At 39.8% G+C, this 23,527-nt stretch overlaps 2 protein-coding genes across 3 annotated transcripts in view; one reads left to right on the top strand and one right to left on the bottom strand.

The window, feature by feature from the left end:
- TRAPPC12 (trafficking protein particle complex subunit 12) overlaps positions 1-2,484 on the bottom strand; it is a 55,976-nt gene extending 53,492 nt beyond the window's left edge. For both annotated transcript variants that reach the window (XM_061989766.1, XM_061989767.1), the window contains exons 1-2: positions 2,422-2,484; positions 529-1,742 (exon numbers count right to left, since the gene is read on the bottom strand). In XM_061989766.1, the coding sequence (XP_061845750.1) occupies positions 529-1,737 (1,209 nt within the window). In that variant the 5' untranslated portion in view covers positions 1,738-1,742; positions 2,422-2,484. The remainder of the gene's footprint in view (positions 1-528; positions 1,743-2,421) is intronic.
- Positions 2,485-2,550: 66 nt separating this feature from the next.
- EIPR1 (EARP complex and GARP complex interacting protein 1) overlaps positions 2,551-23,527 on the top strand; it is an 89,177-nt gene continuing 68,200 nt past the window's right edge. Inside the window, exons 1-3 of the mRNA XM_061989768.1 lie at positions 2,551-2,671; positions 12,515-12,598; positions 19,776-19,908. Of these exons, the coding sequence (XP_061845752.1) occupies positions 2,630-2,671; positions 12,515-12,598; positions 19,776-19,908 (259 nt within the window). The 5' untranslated portion in view covers positions 2,551-2,629. The remainder of the gene's footprint in view (positions 2,672-12,514; positions 12,599-19,775; positions 19,909-23,527) is intronic.

Below are 23,527 nucleotides of genomic sequence, written 5' to 3'. Positions count from 1 at the left end.
GCTTGGGAATCAATCTTTCTTACAGTTTATACCTTTCCACTGCTTAGGGAAGATGCAAATGATGCGATTTCAGTCAGTGTTAACATCATTGAGAGCACTGTGAACATCAGGGAAAAATATTATTTCCCACTTGGTTACAACAGCAAATTCCACAATCAAAGCTGTCTGCTTTCAGACTTTGTAGTACAGCACACTGATTCTATATATATTTCAAATGCAAGTAATATCTTGCTATCTAGGAGGATGAGAAACTATTTATTTTAAAGCACAAACAGCTCTAGATTCCACAGAAATTGTCAACAACAGTTTTCAACATACACAATGAATCCCACTATGCATAACACTAATCTGGTTTTAGTCCCTTCATATATGAGATGGCAGTGATGTTAAATTTTCTAATATGGACTGAAATAACACAGAGTGGCCATCAGCAACAATGTAAAATACTATGATATACAGACTACTGGACAGATCTTACACACTAATTCTAAAATGTAACCATACACTATGATAAAATAAGAGTCTTACCTGGATATTATCAAATTTTAATCCAGGCATAGTGAGATTCTCTTTGTCTATGAACATGGTGCTATACTGTTGTGTGGCAACTGAGATTAGGACATTTCTGGTTTCCTCGCTAGGAAGCCAAGCATCATTCCTTCTTTCTAGTTCACTCATATTTAAGGCTGTGGCAAATGGGTCATCACTCCCAGCAAAAACCGCTTGGATTTGTGAGAAGGGCTTGGGGGATTGAGTTATTTCTGGAGACGGATGGCCATTGGCTTCAGGTCTCCCATTTCGCACAGAGAAAGTAGGGCTGGATGAAGCACAAGTATTGTCTCCTCCATTAGAAAGAGAGGATATTTGTTCTGGTACTGAAGAGCTTGCATTGGGATTACTAACAGAAATAAAATTGGATGTGGTAAATGAATCAAAAAAATCAGAAGCTAAAGTATTAGTGTTAACGGTATCACCAAAGAACTTGCTTAGGCTAGGACTTGGTTGAACCACCTGTGGATCAGACTTCACTGGAGTCTCGACTATACTGCTAAAACTGGGAGATTTTACCATCTGTGGCTCAAAACCGTCAGGTAGGAACAACTGCTGTTGGGTATTAACATTGGTTGCTTGGCTGAAGATGGTACACACAGGAATAGGCTCAGCCTCAGAAGATGGTTTACTAGTACCAGGTGACGATACTTGGTCCTCAGATTTGCTTTCATTGGTACTATTTGGTTTTGTTTCAATAGGAATGTTGTTTCCTAACTTTGGTTCCTCCTTCACCACTTCCTGAACTGATTCTTCCTTCAAAGATGCCTGATCATCTGTTCCAATCTCAGAAATGTCTTTGGGAGTTTCTTCATGTTCAGTTTCACTCTCATTACTTAAAAACTCTTCTTTATCTACTTCTCCTTGTGGTTTTTTATTATCTTTAGCTTCCATTTGTTCTACTATCTCCTGCAGACAACCAAGTTCACCTGTATCATCTTCACTGTTGTTTGGAGAGTCTGAAATAATGACGCTCTCCATCATCTGTTCATTAAGTTTATCAACAAAATTATTTGAATCTTCTGATACAGTTTCATTCCCTTCAGACTCAAATTCATCTCCACCGAGATCAATGGTTTCCTCACGAAAGAGAATTTCTTCCTGAGATTTCTGTTGAACTATGTCTCCACTGTCATCTTCATCTGAAGTGCTCTTCACAGTGTTAGCATTACTTTGATTATTCTCCATGGTTGCTAGAAAGGGAAAAATCCCCACCAAAAAAAAAATTAGTTTATTTCTAAGGTATTGCCACCCTGAAGCTCCTAAGTACCGCAGAAATACTCAAGTAATTTCACTATTTTTCATCTCTCATTTAATATCTATCCACAGAATAAATTAATTTTAAAAAAAAGGTTTTCTCTTTAGCCTTTTTTCAAGTCCCAAAAATACTGGGATTGAAAAGCCAATGCCTCCCAGAAACACGGACAAACCGGCCTTTGCTTTTCTGCTCGCAAAGACTTGCTCAGTCCCTATGAAAAAGAAGGGACAGGTGGGTTCACGGCTGTCACCGGCGCAGGCTGCCCCTGCCCAGCTCAGGAGCGGCAGCACAAAAGAATCGCCCCGCGGCAGCCGGACAGGGTGCGGAGCGACAGCACCGCTTCCGTCCCCACCTCAGGGCCAGCCGCCGCCTGCCCCAAGCTCCAGGGCTTGGCCCTGCCTCCAGCGCCGCCACGGGCTTCTCCGGCCCGGCCCGCTCCGCGGCACGGAGGCGCGGCCTCCCCCACAGCTTCCACCGGGCACAGCTCAGGGGTCCCCTCCGCCCTCCCTCAGGGCTGGGCTCCTAATGCCGCCTCAGCACCCACTAGGTCGCCCCTCGGCAAGCATCAGAGCCACGCAGGCCGCGCCACTACAGGCCACCGCACCTCCCCTCACCTCTACACTGTGATAGCGACACCCCCCTCTCCGCCACCCCGCCGAGCGCCGCGCCGCGCCGCCCCACCCCACGCCTGCGCCGCCGGCCGCCAGTGCGCATGCGCAGCCACGCCTCCCGGAAGTGGCCAGTGACGGGCAGCGTCGAGGGCCAGAAAGCCGACGGGCGACGGGCTACGGGTTGCGGGCTGTGCTGTACTCTTTGGCCGCGATGGAGGACGATGCGCCCGTGATTTACGGGTTGGAGTTCCAGGTGGGCGCGGGGTGAGACAGAAAAGGAATTGGCAGGTGCCCGACCTGTCTCCAGGAAGGCAGCGGCTGTTGCTCTGGATGTATACAGTGGGACAAGGGAGTGCCGGGGTGGGCTTTGGGGCCCGCTCAGGGGGTGATGGACGTCCCTTCGCCGGTCTGAGCTGGTCCTGGTGGTACTAAGGCCTTTTGGTGGTTCTTGGCACCAGCCCGTCGTGTCGAGACTTTAAAAGCGGCTGAGCAAGGGGCAGGAGTTGATCCCTGTTCCAAAACTTAGTGTTTCCTGGGCAGGTGCGCCGGTATGAGCGCGGGGGCTGAGGAAAAGCGTTGTTCCCTCATGGTCGTGCCCAGCCTGGCTGATGGGGCTCCTGCTCTGTGCCCAGTCCTTGGTCTGATTCGAGAGAGGTCTTGGTGTGCCTCTGTGGTGGTAGCAAAATGCTAATAGTCTCAAAGAGATTCTTATGGCGCTTTTTTAATCTTTTCAGTTTGTTTTTTTTTTTTTTTTTAAAAAACCCTTTCCTGAGGAAAGAGCATAAAGCTGTTTCTGAGAAGGTGCAGATTTTAGTTGGTTGTACCCACCTATAAAACTACTTGACGTTTGTGGGATCTGTTGCTCTGGGTTCCATGTCTCTATGTTTCCCCATAGGACAAATCTGTACATCATATTAATGTTTATGACTGTTAGGTGAAGAGGAAATTACTGATGATCTTCATGGAGGAAGAGAGGTCTTGCATTTAATGAAGTTTCTATAAGTTTGGGAAAAACTAACAACTAGGTATGGATGAGAGAGACCTTACTTTATGATTCTGTCCCACAATAAGGATTTTATTCCGCGATTATGTGTTCTCTTTGGCAAGCACTGGCTTACTATTTTTGCCATTATAGCAGTAATAGGAGGCGCTGTGTTTCTTCTGCGACTTACAGAGCAGTGTTTTCATTCTAGAGTAGATGTAGCAATATAAATATGTACATCTGCCCATTTTCTTTTAAGGTTCTTTGCCAAAGTGCTTGTGGAAAGTAAGGTGTGAAGGTTCTTTGTAAGAGATTTTTGTATCCTGGCTACAGAGTTGTGTGTTCTGTAATCCTGACTGTACCAATAGATCTCCTTAGAAAATTGTGTATTAGTTTTGTTTTTCTCTTGTGTAGGAGCTAGTGTGTAACATATATATGTTACACACTATACTAAATGTCAAATGTACTGAAGTCTGATAATGTGATGTCATTTTGGGATTGGTGAGAAATGCCTGTAACTCACATTACAACAATTAATAAAACTTAAATCTCTTTTGCAGAGTAGAATATATATCCAGTGCCCAATAAAATTTATAGCTTTTTTTTCTGTTAGGTCATATAATAAGTCTTAGAAAAATTTTGGAAGGCTAGCCTGTGTATTGTTAGGGTCTTCCATGAGCCTGTGTGCCCCACTACCCCAAATCACATGTCTCTTATGGACCTCTTCTTCCACAAAGTATGTAACATTGCTGTCTGACAGGAGAATAAAGCAAAAGTACTAAGAAAATGGCTGTAATCAAAAGGAGTTATAGTTAATGCACATCATGCAGGGAGAAGGTGAGAAAAGACAGTTTATGGCTAAGTAGGAAAAGGTGCACAGAGATGGAGATTCTATTTCTGATCCCCATTAACTACCAGTGTGGCTTTAAAACAAATTGCACATCTGTGTTTTCTGAGAAAGGCTTTGATGGACAGCCTTAAACCTGAGAATATTGGTTTTTTCCCACATGCATCTTCAGACCTGAAAAAGATTACTATTCTTTTTAAACCTGGTTTCTTCTGTGTTGCTACACAATAATGGCTAGCTGCATAATCACAACTGCTGCTTCTTTCCAGCATGTGTTGGAAGCACTGTGACTGAATATATCTCTTCAGATTAATTTTTCATCCTTGTTTGAAGAATTTTCTTGTTGCATTTTATCTTTTGATTTTTTTGTTATTATTTATAGTCTTTAGCCCTATGATAAGCCTATCAAATGTGAATTTATAAAATATTTTGAAATGTTGAGAGAGGGATCTCCTTCCACTTGTCATGATTTCACTTAATCTCAAGGGCTGAAAAGAACCTTGAAAGATCATCTAGTCACCCTTCACAGTGAAGAAATTCTTTCTTGTATTTCTTCGGAACCTCTTATGTGCCAGCTTGTACCTGTTACCCCTTGTGCTATCATTGGACATCATTGAGAAGAGCCTGGTTCTATCCTCCTGACACCCACTCTTTATGTATTTGTAAACATTAATGAGATCACTCCTCAATATCCTCTTCTCCAAGCTGAAGAGCCCCAGCTCCCTCAGCCTTTCATCATAAGGGAGATGCCCCAATCCCTTCATCATCTTGGCCCTGTGCTGAACTCCAGCAGCTCCCTGTCCTTCTTGAACTGAGGAGCCCAGAACTGAACACAATATTCCAGATGCGGTCTCATGAGGGTAGAGTGGAGGAGGAGGAGAACCTCTCTCGACCTACTGCCCACAGTCCTTCTAATATACCCCATGATGCCATTGGCCTTCTTGGCTACAAGGCCACATTGCTGGCTCATGTTCATCCTGCTGCCTACCAGCACCCCCAGGTCCCTTTCCCCTACACTACTCTCTAACAGTTCATTCCCCAACCTGTACTGGTACATGGGATTCTTCTTTGCCAAATGCAGGATTCTACACTTGCCCTTGTTTAATTTCATTAGATTTCTCCATGTCCAACTCTCCAGCCTGTCCAGGTCTTGTTGAATGGCAGAACAGCCTCTGGTGTGTCAGCCACTCCCCTCAGTTTAGTATTACCAGCAAACTTGCTGACAGTGCCCTCTGTTCCCCCATCAAGGTCATTAGTGAATGTTTTGAACAGTAGCGGTCCCAAAACCAACCCCTGAGGGACTCCATTAGATACTCTAACTAGACCCTGCTCCGTTGATCACAACTCTCTGCCGCCTTCCCTTCAACCAGTTAACAATCCACCTTACTACCTGATCATCCAGCCCACACTTTATACAATTTTTATTCATAACATCTAGAAGCTACATAAGAGATTTTAGGCTAAGAAGCTACACGTGGCTCCAGCAGCCAATAAGAATCTTTGGCCACGGCTGGAGAAAATGTTGCTGTGCAGGTATGACTGCCAATGTGGTCAAGTTTATGTGACCATAAGGCTGATTCTTCCTAAGGAGCTGACATGTGAGAATGGCAATTAAAGATACAAATACTGAGCCCTTATACAACCTTGCATAGTTCCTTAGAATGGGTGACTAGCGTGCAGAAAGTTTTACCAAATAACAGTGAGGAACAGTTTTGATTCATGTTTGGTTTGTTTTTTGTTTTCTAGGGTAGAGGGAAAGCTGACCATCTAATAGCAAAAGATTAAAGCTAGAGATTAATCCAGTTTTCTGCGTTATTAGTTTAATTTTTTCCCTCAGTAGTTCCTTGTTTTACTAGATGGCTGTAACTCTTTGTGCTCATTATTATGTTCATGTAACTAAAAATTTAATTTTCCACAGGGTTTTTTGTCTCTTCAGTATGTCTATGAGCCATATGAACATTATACAAGCATGCAAAATATGTGTAAAATTTCAAGGTGTGTAATCGGTCTTGTGATGAAAAAGAGATGTGTTTACCCCACTATAGTTCCTCTGGTCATCCAATTGTAGTGAAAATGAGAAGATTACAGAATGGATAGTGAGTGAAAATCATAGAATCATAGAATGGTAGGGATTGGAAGGGACTTTTAGAGATCACCTAGTCCAACCCCCCTGCAGAAGCAGGGTCACCTAGATCAGGTCACATAGGAACATGCCCAGGTGGGTCTTGAAGACCTCCAAGGAAGGAGACTCGACAACCCCTCTGGGCAGCCTGTGCCACTGCTCCCTCACCCGCACAGTAAAATACTTTTTTCTTATATGAGAAAAATATGAGATGAGAAAATGATATGTAAATTACATATATAAATTATTATATAAAATTATTATATGAAAAAAAATTTGATGTGCTGCTTGAATTGAGGACTGAGGGATGTGACGGTGGCACATGATGAATATGGGGCAACAGTGGCAGCTGCAGAACATTTCAGTACTAAAAGGTTGTTCTGAAAGGAGCCTTGGTAAACTTCACCAATATACTGAGTTATGAGACTGTAGTAAATGGAGTTGCAGGGGTATCTCTAAGTGCTATTTTTTTGGCAATGAAATTATGTGCTTCTCACTTGGCCAGTGTAAAGTCAACCTATGTTTACCATCTATGCTGGAGTACCTGGTGTGTTTACTCTTTGTTGAGTAAGCCTTTAGTTTACAGGGGTTCACAATTTTCTGCATCCTATTCTTTGAGTGTTTAGATAGTGATGGTTTGAGGAGGTGTATAAGCACTACCCAATGTCTTGAAGTAGTGTATTTACCTTAGTTTATTGTTGACTGGATGATGTTTATACTTCTGGAAGCAAGCTGTGTGGAGGATTGTTCTCCAGGATAGGTATTTGGCTGAGTTGCAATGCCTACTGAGATTCTTGAAGGAACAGCCTTCATCTTGCTTGTTTAAAAGCATGCAGAAGCTACACAGAATCATGAAAGCAGGGAGGAGGAACACTGTGTGTGCCAGAGAGTGATAATTATGGAGCATGTGTTTGGCACATATAGTGAATTTTTGGGATGCCACAATAGTGAGCTTAATTTCAGCATGACAGATACTCCTGCTGCATTTTACTTGTTTAAAGTACATAGCCTTGCTAGTGAGAAGCAGAAAGAGCAGGAGGGAAGGACAGCAGACAGCCTAGCTACCTGCAGGCCTGTACTACACAAGGGCAACCCCAGCTGCATGCTGAGATGGGGTCTGGCTGAAGCAGGTGTTAAAAAAAATGCACTGATGCTATGTCAGAGATTGTACACTGCATTGTGCCCCTGTCATGCATCTTGAATAAGCAGTGCTTGGTCCATATTGTATTGCCGGTTTGTTGTTATCAGGTTTTATGGGTCTGATCAGAGACTATTGATTGTTAGGACTTTCTTGCCTGTTTGCAAGAGTAAGGTAAAACTTAATTTCTGTGAAGCCAAATATGTCTTCTTAGAATAATGATCTCAAAGCAGTGCAAAATACCAACAGAAACAGATGAGTTGCAGGTCTTTTTCAATGTGTGTGTATGTATAATATCAGTATGCATTGAGAATAACTCAATTGACTTACCTTTGATGGAGTAGAAGGCAGGTGTAGGTTTATTAGAATGAGGAGGAAGGGAGACTTTTTAGGAAGATATGTGTCACTTGTGCAGTACTAGGAAACCTGCGCTGCTTTTCAGACTTAGCTTTGTTTCAAGGATGGGAGTGGGATGTATGCGGAGCCTGTAGCTCCTGTTGGCAGTGGTGTTCTCTTCACTAGGAGAGCTTCTGTGACCTCTTGTGCAATGAAGGAGAATGGCCTAAATTGAATGTAGATAATAATTTAAATACTGCTTAGAGATGTTGTTGGAGGACTTATTTTGAAAATTCAGTCAGTTCAAGAAACTGCATGATAATGCATTAGTGAAATTCCTTGATTTTGTCTCAGTCCTCTTTCTTTTGGAGCCCTGTCACAGGCTGCCCAGGGAAGGTGTGGAGTCTCCTTCTCTGGAGGTTTTCAAAACCTGCCTGGATGCGTTCCTGTGTGACCTGATCTAGATGGACCTGCTTTAGCAGGGCAGGGTTGGACTAGATGATCTCTAGAGGTCCCTTCCAACCCCTACTATCCTGTGATTGCTTGCCTCATGAGTGCTAATCCTGTATAATCAAGTCCGAGTGTCTTTTCTAGCACTTGTTTTCCTATCTGCCTCTCTCTTCAGGGCTTTTCTTGAGGGCATCAGTTGGGAGGCCTTCGTGTGGAACTTAGTCTAACATACTGTTATGTTTGAAGTTTTACTAGGGGAAAAAAGTAGGGAAGTGACAAAACTCTCTTGACTGATCCCCTAAAGGTCTTCATAATGCGTGAAGTGAATTGAATGGAAACTATTTATTTTAGAACCCTCAAGCCATTGGCAGGATGTTGGTAAAACTAGGTGTGGTACAGACTAATGACAATGTTATATGTACAGTTATATTAACTTGAAAGAACTATTACAAGGTGGTTTTTAACATTAAGGTTCATGATTAATTGGATTTATAAGGATGATTGTGCTATGCAAGACTCTCTGTGAAGGTTGCTTTTGTTGCTGTGAGGGTTTACAGAATCTGTCTGCCTTTGGAATGGGGTGAGTGCAATAAATACATCAGAGGTGGGAATTCTTATGGTGCAAAAGACTTGGAGAAAGCAGCTGTTTGAGAGCACTGAAGGTCACCTGGGCATGTGTGCTGCCAGCCTCTTCACTGATAGAGTTGCTGCAGCTTATTACAGACAGTGATAGAGGGTTTCCTACTGTGGTGGGAGAAACAAGGCTGTCCTACCTGAGTAAAAATCAAAGTGTACCTACTTGAAAATTGAAATTATGCCAGAAGGCAAAAATAATATTCATGACATTAGCAGCCTGGGGCTTCTCTGCAAGGGTGAGGAATTTGTATTTTGCCTCCAGCATGAGGCATCAGCAAAGCCAGTCCTTCCTTGCCCCCCACCAGTGGTGGTATGTTATTTCTGTTTTTCAGCATAAGCAGATGATCAAATAACTTTAAATTCAGGTTTGGGGACTGCAAGCCAAATACTGTCTCCTTTATGTTTTGTATTGCAAGTTCACTGCTTGTGTGTGATTGTATATACAGACTGATTGTATGAATGTCAAAAGATATACATGGGTTGCAGAAGTTCTCTTTATTGTAATAAATGTAATACAAATATGCAAATGAGGTCAGTATATGTTTTCTTGTTTGTTGATACAAAACCAATGCAGGGCATCAGCAAGAGGTACTGATCCTTTTTTCTTTGCTTAAAAGACCTTTATTATTTTGAGTTGTATCAGTTATGTTCCTGTGGATTATCTCTTGCTTTTGTTGAGAACCCCTCCCTCTGCAGGCTCTTTTCTATTTCTTTCTCTTGGAGGTTTTTATTATTCTACAGGTGGTCTAAATTGTCAAGATGAGGTAGAAGGAGATCTTTGGCCAACAGCACACTGAGCCTGGTGTAGATTTGGACATGATATCCACTCTCCGGTTAGTCTTTCCAGCATTCTGACACAATGATAAATCTTCTGATTTATCTTTATCCTGCTGTTTGTTATGCTTGTATTCAAGGCTTTTACAATGGATTTGTAGTTAAGTCTTTGTTGTCTTTTTTGGACAATGTTCGTCTGCATTTTGGAACCTGTTTCTAAGACCATGGTCAATTAAATTACATGGTATTGAATTAATGTCTTAATTCAATGTGACCATAATTACTATGTATGCAGTATGATCTGTTAAGCATATGTGCCTAACAGGAATAACTTCTGAGGGACAGAGTTTCTCCTTATGATTATACTAGGGCTGTTTTGGAGTAGGAGTTTGATCAAGTTTGCTCGAGCCTGCCTTTGTTTCCTTATGCTTTGTAGTAGTTTTCTTTGCTGAGGTTGACCTGTCCCTGATCTGTAGTTGCACCTGTTTCTCCATTATCATCACTGAGTTAAAAAGTTTGGCTGTGTTTCTATGAAGAATATAAATGATCTATAAATATAAATTATATTCTACATGCCTATACTTACTAAGCTCATTGCATTTTTTTAGTGTTTTATGGTCAATCTTATGTGAAATATTGCATGGTCTAAACCACACATTTCAGATAGTTATCTTGCATCTGCTCTGTAGGAGTTAAGAGCTTATTGTAAAAAAACAACTGGGTCTTATTGTTACTATCAGACAAGGGCTTGAGTTGCTTTGCCATATTTAAGAAAAATCCAATCTCCTCAGGTCACTATTCTAGAATTCAGTTATTCTGAATTTGGTTTATAACATTGTGTATTTCAAATATTCCCTTTCAAGCTTCTTGGCATCTTTCTGATATAAATTTAAAAGTAAGTTTCAAACAGGTCTATATTGAAGCTGAATGTTCCTGAATCCAGAACATAATCATTAGCTAGCTGCACAATAGTATTAAGGGCCATTCAACATTTACCTGAATCTTTCTGAGGTGGTATTCCTTCTGAGGAAGGCCAGTATCACTCCATTAATCAAAAAAGGCAAGGAGGAGGACCCAGGAAATTATAGGCTGGTCAGCCTCACCTCCATCCCTGAAACAACTCATCCTGGATGTCATCTCTAAGTACACATGAAGGAAAAGATGGTTACCAGGAGAGTCAACATGGATTCACCACGAGGAAATCCTGCTTGACCAACCTGATAGCCTTCAATGATGACATGACTGACTGACTAGATGAAGGAGAGCAGTGGATGTCACCTACCTTGACTTCAGCAAGGCCTCTGATACTGTCTCTCATAACATCCTCATCAGAAAGCTCAGGCAGTGTGGTTTGGATGAGTGGACAGTGAGGTGGATCGAGAGTTGGCTGAATGACAGAGCCCAGAGGGTGGTGATCAAGGGCACAGAGTCGAGTTGGAGGCCTGTGGCCAGGGGAGTTCCACAGGGATCGATTCTGGGGCCAATCTTGTTCAACATGTTCATCAATGACCTGAATGAGGGGACAGAGCGTAGCCTCAGCAAGTTGGCTGATGACACCAAACTGGGAGACAGGGAACTTCTGGACAGAGTCCAGCTGAGAGCTACCAAGATCATCTGGAGACTGGAACATCTCTGTTATGAGGAAAGGCTGCAAGACTTGGGGCTGTTTAGCCTGGAGAAGACTGAGGACGGAGCTTATCAACAGTTAAAAATACCTAAAGGGTATTTTTACTGTAGAGCCTAGTGACGGGACAATGGGTAACAAGCATAAGCAGAAACCAGAGAAATTGTGGAATATCATTCTCTGGAGGTTTTCACAACTTCCCTGGGCATGTTCCTGTGTGACTTAAGGTGAACCTGCTTTAACAGTGGTTTGGACTAGTTATCTGGAGGTCCCTTTCAACCCCTACCAATGTTGGAAGAAATAGGAACTATTTTATTCCAAATAGATTGTTAATTGTAAAGGTTGTTTTTCTGCCTTTTTTTTCCCCCTGCAAAGTTCACATTAAGGAGTATTACTAGAGTATCTTTTGCATGGGGAAGTACTGGATATTCTTCACAGTTTACAGTGCCTTTGACTGTTACTTTACCTTCCGTTTACTCCAAATTAGCTAAGAGAGTTGCTACTAATGACTAGTGCAAAGTAGCAATTGTGGTTTTTAGTTCAAGCAATACTTTATTTCTCAATAAATAATTTCTCTTAACTGTTTTGTTCCCTCAAAGACTGTGGCTGGTGCAAGTTGAAGCAGCAGGGCAGAGAATCTAACATTCTTATTAACAGTAATAATATGATGACAAAAATAAAATAAATGTGTTCAGATGGTTCTTACCTTTAGGAGCCTGGAGTGGAAAAGAAGAGGTTTGTTTTTTAACTTTCTTCTGGACTTGGTTTTTAATGGTGAGAAAAAGAATTTGCTTTTATTCAGCCATCTTTGATCAGAATGGTTTGAAAACTTCTGCAAGAACAACCTCTTTCTTGGATATTGTAGCTAACGTGTTTAAGACTTGTCCATTGTTCTATGGATTTTTTCAGTTGATAAAGGAGAATTAGTTGGAGGAATTGCTGTAATATTCAATATTATTGCTGTTATAATGAAGGCCAGATAATGTATTTGGCATCTGTATGTTCCATGCTCCTCATAAATGTGAGAAACTGCACAAAAATTGTATTAACCAAAATAAACATAAAGGGCCAGAAAGCATATATATTGTTAGAACATAGTGTTTAAAATCATGTGTAAACTTCAAGATTTTTCTGGAAAGAAATACATTATATTAATTGAACTTTTCTAATTACTTTCTTCTCCATAGGCACGAGCTCTAACACCTCAGACGGCAGAAACGGATGCAATAAGATTTCTGGTTGGAACACAGTCTCTTAGATATGATAATCAGGTAACTTTAATGTCAAATATCAGTTGTAGGTTTGTTTGGTTTTTTTTTTTTTCCTTAAACCTTGTTACAGTATCATTCCTTCTTCTTTTTCACTCTTGTTGAATTTGAGCATTGTGATAGTCAAGTTGAATGCAAAGATATTGGTAAGAAATGTATGTAAATGGAAGCTCTGTGTATTTTCAGAAGATTATATTACTCTTATAATTTGTATGACCAACTAATTGATTTAGTAAAGGTACTGCAGTATTTTTGCTGATTTAAATCTAGATTCTCTGGAGCTACTTTTACACCACAGAAGAGATGCAAAGTCTTTAAGCCTTGATTGCCTCTAATGGGACTCCTGATATGTGTATGGGTGTCTGTGTGTGGAACTTCATAAACTGGACTTTTCATTATTAATTACTAGTGATTAGCTATGTACTTTCTCATCACAAGTTTAACAGCAGTTTTAACTAAAATTAGAGTTACTTTTGTGGTTCAATTTATATTGGGCTGTTTCTTCTGCAGTTGAGAGTACAATACTTTTAATTGTACAGCAATTTCGAGTTTTTGTGACTAAATTTTAGTATTAAGGCATTTACTGAAAAAAATATTGTGAGGCCAGCACAATTAGAAAGCTGTACTGAGTATAATTGGCAAGGCTTTGGTAGTGGAGGTGCTGTAATGGTGGCCTCTGTAAGAGGAGGCTAGGCCAGGCATGACTGATGCCAGTGAAACACCCACAGGACACAGCTGATCTAGTCAGCCTGGTAGCACCTCCATGAAAGCATTTGAGGAAGGGGAAAAATGCTGGATGGAAAAAGGAAGAAGGAACAACGAATAAAAAACAGCAGAAGAAATGAGAGACCAAGGTAAGCAGGAACAGAAGGTGCTCTGTGGTGGAGCAGGTGGATGTTCTTGAAGGAACTGTGACCCATGAAGACCCTATGCTGGTGCAGAAGAAGAGTGAAATGGCAAGACCATCAGGGAGAACACACTATGTACTGACCATACATACTGTACAGTTGCCCCATACCCTACTGTGCTGCATGGAGTTTAGAGGAGCTTGGAGTGAAGTTAAACCTGGGAAAGTGAGGAGAGAAGATACTAGTTTGTCTTTTTAATTTCCCACTAATTCAAATTAGTAATGACATTTTAATTTCAATTGGCAATAAATTAATTATTTTACCCAAGTCAAGTCTGTCTTGCCTGCGTAAGTAGTTGGCAAGTCACCTTTTTGTCTTTTAACTTGGGCCTTGAGCTTTCTCATTGCTCTTCTTCCCATTTTCTCTCTCTGTCTTGCTTGGTAGGTGCAAGTGGCTGGGTGTAAGTCTGGCTGTTAGCCAAGGCTAACACCTACCACAGAAGCCCCTGGAGTGGATAGTCACTGGCTTTTCTGAAACTTGTCTGTAACAGACTGTGCAAAACAAACTTGAGACCATAACCCTTAGCTGTCAATCCCCAGTGAGATTTTGAGTTTATTACTTCATAATAATGAATGAGACTCAAGGAGAAAAAATATGCAAAGGCATATGGAGGGTGGAGTATTTAGTTTCTTTACATTTCAGGTAATACTTGCAAGACCAGTAACAAAGCTTAGAAAAAGCTTATATAATTGTGTTTGTTTATTTTTAACTTTTTGATTCTGTGGTCTTGGATGTTCTTCAGATATTTGATTATAAAGAGATTTTTCTACTGTGACTTTGATGTGTTTTTTTTTTTTTTAATTCTTGCTTGAATTAATTAAATCCTGATACAAGATAGTTGGGAAACAATTCTTGCTTATGAGTTGATATCCAGCAGATCTTAAATAATTTAATGTTGTGATTTAGATAAGTTGATTTGGCATATACTACATCTTTTAGAAATACTTACATATATTTCAACTTTTTAGTCTGCTTTTCTTTTTGCAATGAATAACATTACTAATAGAAATGCAGGACAATCTTTAGGGCATTAACCAAATGTTTGGGGGTTACTGGCCTTTAGCTATGCCTCAGGCCATCAGCTCCTCTCAGCTAGTTGCTAATCCCCAAGAAGTGCCCTAGGCCTCAACTCATTATTGCTTAATTCAGTGCTAGGTTCTCTAGATTGGCTTTAAAAGTTTTTTAGTTGCTGAACTTAACTCATGAGCTGGCTTGCAACCTCTAGTGCTTGACCAAGTGCTGCACGGTGAGAGATTTCTGCCATCATGTGCTCAATATTTCTTCCCTTTGGTCATGGACAGGTGTCGTGCAAATGAAAAAGCAGTTGTACAGCTGGCATGGTAACTTGTGCCTTATTGACATTTATTGCTGTATGAAGCAATTTAGGCATTCACAGGAGATCTGGTGAAAATATTTTCCTGTTAACACAGTTTTTTCAAAGCAAAGGAAAATGTTTATAGGATTTTATATTCTGTCAATATTTGAGATACTAACAGTGTGTAGTACTTGGCAATTGGTTCTCATAACTTGCTGGAAACCAGGTAGTTTCTCTTTGTGCTGTATTCTACACTGTGTAGTTCTAGAACTTTTGTCATTAGTATGTTCATTGTTGTTAAACTGTGAGTTGTTATACGGTTCTTAGTTTGATGCATTTACTGTATGTTTTGGAAACGTACAGGAACTATATACCACTTACTCTTCTCTTACTTCTATCATTCTCAGAACTCTCTAAATTGTTTTCACTCTTACTTCTATCATTCTCAGAACTCTCTAAATTGTTTTCACTCTATGTTTTAGAATCTAAACCACTGATTTTCGTGGTTTACCTTATTGTGTAGCAATCAGCTCTGGCTGGGTGGGGTTGAGGGGTGCTTATGGATGAGAATTAAGGGGCAGGGTAATGTACTTGATACTGTTGCAGCAGTTCACTACAGGCCACCTGATCAGGAAGTGGATGAGGCCATCTACAAGCAGCTGAGACCTGTCTCATAACCACAGTCCCTGGTCCTCATGGGGGACTTCAATTACCCTGATATTTGCTGGGATAGCCAGACAGCCAAGCACACACAGTCCAGGAGGTTCATAAAGAATGTTAATGACCACTTCCTGTCACTAAAGGTCGAGGAGCCAACAAAGAGAGATGTGCTGCTGGACCTTGTGCTGACAAATAGAGGTTTTTTCCATTTGGGATGTGAAGGTTGGAGGCAGCCTTGGCTGCAGTGACCATGCGATGGTGGAGTTTAAGAGCCTCTGTGGAAGAAGTAGGACACCAGGCTGGGTTGCAACTCTGGACGTCAGGTGAGCTGACTTTGGCCTCTTCAAACATCTCCTTGGAAAACAAACATCTCCTAGATGGTAGGAGTGCTCAAGAGAGCTGGTCAATCTTCAGTCTTCCTCTAAGCCCAACATCAGTGTGACCTAAAAAGTAGAAAACCTGAAAAAGGAGGCAAGAGGCCTACATGGATGAAAAAGGAACTACTGGAACTACTCAAGGAGAAGAAAAAAAAATCTATGTAAGGTGGAAAAGGGCCTGACTTCTTGAGAGGAGTATAGGAACATTGCCAGAGTGTGCAGGGACAAAACCAGGAAGGCCAAAACCCTTTTGAAATGAAACCTGGCAAGTTTTAATTCCAATTAGTTTAATTTAACAGAGGAAGTAAAGGAAAACAAGAAGGGCTTTTTCAAATACATCAGCAGCAAAAAGGAATATTAGGGAGAATGTGAACCCACTGATGAACAGGGAGGGTGCCCTGGTGATAGAGGATGCAGAGAAGGTGGAACTTCTGAATGCCGCCTTTGTCTCAGTCTTCACTGCCCAGCCCCTGGAAGATAGGGAAATAGTGTGGAGAGTGGAAGATTTTCCCTTGGTGGATGAGGATGCAGTTAGAGACCTGTTGGGCAAGCTGGACACCCACAAATCTATGTGACTTGATGGGATGCACCCATGAGTGCTGAGGAAGCTGGCTAATGTTATTACTAGGCTACTCTTCATCATTTTTGAACAATCATGGAGGACCAATGAGGTGCCTGAGGACTGGAGGAAGGCCAGTGTCACTCTAATCTTCAAAAAAGGCAAGGAGGACAACCTAGGAAACTACAGGCCAGTCAGCCTCACCTCCATCCCTGGAGAGGTGATGGAACAACTCATTCTGGATACCATCTCGATACACATGAAGGAAAAGATGGTTATCAGGGGGAGTCAGCAGAGATTCACCAAGGGGAAATCCTGCTTGACCAACCTGATAGGCTTCTATGATGGCATAACTGGCTGTCTAGATGCGGGAGAGCAGTGGATGGTCGCCTACCTTGACTTCAGCCAGACCTTTGACACATTCTATCTTAACATCTTCATCAGAAAGCTCAGACAGTGTGGCTTGGATGAGTGGACAGTGAGGTGGATTGAGAGCTGGCTGAATGACAGAGCCCAGAGGGTGGTGATCGATAGCATGGAATCGAGTTGGAGTCCTGTGGCCAGTGGATCTTGCCTGGCTTGAGAGTTGGGCAGAGAGGAACCTCATGAGGTTCAACAAGGGCAAGTGCAGAGTTCTGCATCTGGGGAGGAAAAACCCCATACACCAGTACAGGCTAGGGATTGACCTGCTGGAGAGCAGCTCTGCAGAGAGAGACCTGGGAGTCCTGGTTGATAATAAACTAACCATGAGCCAGCAATGTGCTCTCGTGGCCAAGAAGGCCAATGGCATCCTGGGATGCATCAAGAAGAGTGTCGCCAGCAGGTTGAGGGAGGTTCTTTTCCCCCTCTACTCTGCCCTGGTGAGGCCTCATCTGGAGTACTGTGTCTAGTTCTGGGCACCCCTTGCTCAAGAGGGACAGGGAACTTGTGGAGAGAGTCCAGCGCAGGGCCACCAAGATGATCAGGGGACTGGAGCATCTTCCTTATGAGGAAAGGCTGTGGGAACTGAGGCTGCTCAGCCTGGAGGAGACCGAGAGGAGACCTCATTAATACTTACAAGTATTTAAAAGGTCTCAAGAAGATAGGGCAACATTTTTTTCCATTGATAGGATTATGAGTAATGGACAAAGCTGAAACACAAAAAGTTCCACTTACATAAAAACCTCTTTACTGTAATAATGGAGGCCTGGTACAGGTTTCCCAGGGAGGGTATGGAGTCTCTTTCTCTGGAAGTCTTCAAGACCTGCCTGGACGTGTTCCGGGTTGACCTGATCAAGGCAGACCTGTTTGAGAGGGGAGTTGGACTAGATGATCTCTAAAGGTCCCTTCCAACCCCTACCATTCTATTATGATTATATTGGCACAAAGCAGGGCATGGGTTAAATGAAGACTGCATGTTTGACACAGCTGTGAAATAGGTATTTTTTTTCAACTTTGATGGGTATAAACTGTACCCTTGCCCAATAATTAAATTTTGTATTTCCTGAAAGTCTCAGTCTGGACCTTTAATTGGTTAACTGTGTATTACAGCAGTTTCCAACTATCTGTGATGCCAGCTGAATTAGAAACATAACAGCAGAGGAGAAATTGGTTATCTATGACTTCAAAGGGCTTCAGATGAGGTAAAAAGCACTCCCTTAGCTTATGTGCCGAGTGACCCTCTTAACCTGGTTAGCGTGGGAAGAGAAAGTGTGTAACTGTAGAAAATGGGATTTAAAATTGTGGTTCACCTTCAGGAACTTAGGTTAAGCAGGCTCCAGGGACTCCAATGGAAGGTTTCCTTCCTTCCCGTTCTCCCCTGCTTCCTCTTTTCTTTTTTTTTGAAATATAAAAAAGGCATATTTAGTAGATTTCATTGTGCCTTATGTGGGAAAGTAAAATAACTATGACAGCTCTTTGCATATTTTACTCCATTTTTTTCTGTTAAATGCCTCATAAGAGATACCCTTTTCTCTTTTATAGTAAAGCCAATTATTAGTATTTCACAGTGCCAAAAAAACAACAGGGGTTACTCTTCCTGCCAAGAGTCTGTTGAAAATATTTTACCTTGAGAGTTGTGAAAATGTTGCTATTCTTCACCTTCCATTTGTGTGCTTGTAAAGTAGCTGTTTGACTTGTCAGCAGTTTGAGTTGTAAGTTTATTTAGAACATGAAAATGTATCTGATGAGAGCAGCATAGAAGGTTGAACAGGCAATGCTTTCAATTTTTATTCATAAAAAGCCAAAACAAACATGCACAAAACCTAGCATAAAACAGAGGATGAGATTTAACTGATGCAACTTGCAAATCAACTGCAGAGGTGCTTATCTACTGTGGATGAGAGAATGGAAGAACAATACAGGTGGTGAGAGTCCAGCATTATATTTGAGGCAGGAGTTGCTGATGACAGTTTGGACAAGAAAGAAAAAGGTAACATGTAAACTCATCCTTTAAAAAATATAGTGTAATATTACCAATTTAGATTAAGTTGAGACCTGTTTAGCAGCGTATGTATTTTCTTAAAATTTTCTGTAATACTGAGTAGCTAATATTGTTGTAGTGATTCAGTAATTATTAATTCAGTCATGATGATAGGTTGTCATTTATTTTTCTTCTCTTGTTCACCTGATTTTGCTGATTAATTTTTAATGAGGATAACAGTTCTCTAAAATAATTTGTTCCTTATTAAGCTTAGTGGAAGTAGTCCATGAGGAAAGTTACTTGTGTATATTGTGCCAGGCTAGAATCTTTCTCATTTTCCTCTATTTCTGAGTCTTAAAAAAACTTATCTATATATTTAAATGTTGTTTTTCTTGATCTTTCAGTTCAAGGTTTTATTTTTCCATGTAGTATAAGAAGTATTGCAGATTTATGTATTGGTACAGACACATGATTACTGAAGCAAACTCTCAAGAATTGTCCTAATGAGTTTATGGTATTTATTTCAAAGGAGAGTCCTTTTTCTCTCTCCCCCTTTCTCTTTGTAAGATGTTTGAATCTGATGATTTGTATACAGAATTGGTGCAGGCATTTAGACTAAAGATTGTAATGTTGTTGTTTCTGTTTATTGCTCTAAGAAGTGTTGAATTGCAATACGAGTATCTTATTTACTATTAACCATAAAATGAAAAATCACCTTCAAGTTTTAAGTTACGAAATTGAGAAGGATAACTGTGATATTTCCTAAAAATGAGGAAATTGCTTGTGTTTTTCTAGAAAAGTATATCTTGTATGAAATCAATGATACACTAAATAGTATGACAATTAATTAGATATTGGTTATAAAATTCTCACTAAATTGTGCTGTGCAGTCATTGTGTATAATTAAGACCCACAGGAAAACATTTGAAACCCTAATGTTCTCTTTTATTGTATTTGCAGATTCACATCATAGATTTCGATGATGAGAATAACATTATAAACAAAAATGTTCTCCTTCATCAAGTGGGTGAAATTTGGCATATTAGTACCAGTCCTGCAGATAAAGGTGTACTAGCAACCTGCTACAATAAAAGTAAGTCCTTTCTAACCATGTTAAACTTGTTTAAGTGTTTTGATTGTTGTGAACAGGCAAAGATTGAATGTCTAATTATATGTAAACACTTTAAATTGGAATTATCAATACAGGAATTTTTTTTAAAAAATCTTCTGTATCTTTACCTATATCTTACTTGTCTCATGCTCTTAGGTCATCTTGATTTGAAGTCTACTTTTGCATTCCTGTCAAGGAAAGGAGCAAAGTAAAAGTATTGCTTGTTTGATTAATGGAAATATATTTTAGGTGTCATTCTTTTTGTTGTTTTGTATGTTTGTTTTTGAAAGTGGAAGTAAATGTCTTTCAGAACAACATCATGTAAGCATCATGCTCTATTTAAAATTGCTGATGAAGTTTGTATACGGTGTTATTTGTCATCTTAAATTCACTTATGTCCACAGAGAACTACAAATTCTTATCTAAATAACTAGTCAGCAACAGTAGCAATGCTCCTTTGTAAGCTAATGCTAAGTGCACAGCTGTTGAGATTACGAATCTTTGCATTTCCTTGGTGAGGCAAGTGTGAATATTTTCTATCATAAGACTTGAAAAATCCACTTGCATTGCTTGAGGAAGGGAGTACTTTTTCTCTCCAACATGCAAGAAGTCCATGCAATCAGTGGAGTAAATATTATTTCTTCCAGTAAATGTTAATCCATTTTTTTGATAGAAATATAGTTGAAGCATGTAAGAGTACGGTAGTGAGTTTCAGGCTTCATCCTGCTGTGGATAGCTGTAAAGATGTCAAGTCTTGCTGCTCAACTTGTGTTAGAGAGAAGGTTCCAGGATTGCTATGTTCTTCTAGTTCTTTTGGATTGAAATCGAAGTGAATATTTTGAAAGTAAATAGAGTAATGAGGAGCTTTTTTTTTAAAGAAACTTAAAATGATCATGGGCGTTTGACTGAAAGCACTGAAATGATATTGGCCTGTTTTCTGATTACTTTTTTGTCTCTCTGGTTGACTTACTGGATGTAACTTCCTCACCTTGCCAGTGATACATGAAGAAAATGAGAAAGCAATAATGAGACTTGAAATTTTACTGTTGTCTCTGTAACTTTCTGCCTAGTTTCAGGGGACAATCTGAGAAAGTTGTCTGAAATCTCTTTAAAAAAAAAACAAACCCACGCCATAACAAAATGAGTTTCAAATTTTTTCTCTAACCTTTCTGAGTTGGTTGCTTTCTTTCTCTTGAAGAATCTTGTGCCCCAGAGTTATGTGAAACACTTTAAAGACTTTATGTTTCTGTCCTGACATAATTGAACAGCAAGATGATATGAGATATCTTATGAGGTCCATGTATGCAAAGTACCATTCAGTGTTAACCAGTCTTAATTTATTCAATTTATATCTGGTTTTGAGCTCAAGTATTCTATAAAGTATGATGAGAACAAAACTTAAATATTCTATACTCTTTTCTCAAAAAAGCCTATATTTATATTCTTTGTAGCATGTTATAGCAATTCCTTGTAGCAATATGCATAATGAAAATCCTCTTTGGGAGAGAGTTCACTGAGACTGCTGGAGTTTAGTTTCTATCGGAACACTTCAAATTTGTGTGAGATTTCTGATTCCCGTTATTGGACTTATTAATTCACATGCATGCTTTCTATTCTAGCTGCTTTGTGTTCTAGATTTAGTTTACTTCACCTGGTTTCTGAACATTAAGCTTTATTGTTTGTACTTCATACATCTTCATTTAGCCTAAACTTTCTGCGGAAAACAAGATCTGGTGCTTAAATGATTATTGATGACTCTAAATAGCAACATACAGAACAGAAAGCACACAGCATAGGGTTCTAGTAATAGGAAATACTGAGTTTATCAGACAACTTATTTCAAGTAGTAATGCAACCAAATTAAGCCATTGAAACCTTTAAAATGCTTTTATGTATTGCACTTCGTATTTTAAGAAGGCTCTTAACTGTTTTCCTCATTGAAGTACCAGTCAAATGAGATCATGCTGTCAGGAACTGTAGGTATAGTGGCCATCTCTTATGTCTGAGCGCAGTACTTCTTGGACTGTTGCTGGAACTGGAAGATTGAAGAAATGTGATGTGTGTCTATTATAGCTATTTTTTGAACTTAAATAAATGGTGAAATGTGGCATTGAAAAAAGTGATATCATACATTTTGTATTTCATAGCTCATTGAAGTAAGAAAATTGAATAGAGTGAAGCACTCCTGATTGGGAGACAAATTGAGTTTTCTTTTATAGACAGCATAACTAAGGTATGAATGAGGTCTTATGTTACTTCACGAAAATAAGATGTAGCAGATGCAAACAGAAGAGAATATTTTTTACCGATCTCCTGCTCTTTGTCTTAAGAGGAGACAAATGCCTTTCATATAGCAATTTTGGGGAATGTGATAATGGTTGAACTGAAAAAGTGGTAACTGTGTCCCTACTTTGAAAAGAGATTGAGTCTTGATTAACTTTCTGGAAACATCAAAGCTACTTGTAAGCATGGTAGTGTGAAATTTTACAGATGTGAACCTCTTACTGTTTCTGTATTTGTCTATGTGGGACCCTTTTCCCCCTGATATATGTACGGCATCTGCTTCTGAAGTCATAGTTAAAAGATTGTTTTTCCCCTGAATCATACAGGTAGGAAACTTCTTTCAGAAGGAATAATGTTAACATAGAAACAATATCCTTGTGTCACTTTGTGGGGGATTTACAGGTTTGAGGTGTTTTTGTTTTGGTGTGGTGTTTGTTTTTTTTGTTTTTTTCCCCTCACTTCATGGATATGTGAAAGCTTTATGTGAAAGAAGCATAAGGAAGCAGAAGTTAAAGTACAGATTATTATTAGTAGTAATACACCTACTGAAGAGCGAAGTCATATGCTCAATAATAATATTAGCTAGACTTCTGTGACATTTTCAGGCAGGTCAAATAAGATACTTGAGGTATCTAGATGAACCTGTGCACTGTTAGCTTTGTGACATTGATGCATCTTTTTTTCCTGTCTACTGAATTAAAATATGGGGTGGATTTTTTCTTGAACAGGGTAAGATTGTTGCTGGCAGCTTTAAAGTAGGTAAAAAATAAGGGAATAAGTAAGTTTGCTGGTCTTCTAGCTTTAGATGTTAAAGGAAATTGGTAAAGTTCAGTATGATACAGATTAGAATTAAAAAAAAAAAGAAGCTAAAAGGATGAATTGTTGAGAAAAGAGGACCACGTAAAGAGGGTTTGGATGATGATAATAAAAGTGCCAATAAGCTGGAGTGCTACAGTTGCATTTTATTTCATTTACACATGCTTATTTGCCTCTGATATTTATTAATATCTTAAAGCTGTGTTCATTAAAGCAGAAATCAAATTATTTGTTGTACAGTGGCCCTGAATTAAAATGGAAGATGCTATATTTAGTGCGAAATCCCTGTCAAAACAATGCTAGGAACTTTACACCTTCCTTTCTTTTTGCTATTCTGACTAGCTGTAGTCAGTTGACTCTTTGTTTTTCACTTTCCTTAAATTAAAATATGACAGGAGAGACACTTTTAAAATTTAAAAGTAAACAAGAAAACCAACAAAATAATTAAGGAGATTATATCATTTTAGTAGAAATGCACTTTTAAATAACCGAAGAGAGTAAT

Source organism: Colius striatus, chromosome 2, assembly GCF_028858725.1.
Source record: "Colius striatus isolate bColStr4 chromosome 2, bColStr4.1.hap1, whole genome shotgun sequence".
In the NCBI taxonomy this organism is placed as follows: Eukaryota; Metazoa; Chordata; class Aves; order Coliiformes; family Coliidae; genus Colius; species Colius striatus.
The sequence above is the reverse complement of the archived record's forward strand: the minus strand, read 5'-3'. Positions and strand labels throughout refer to the sequence as shown.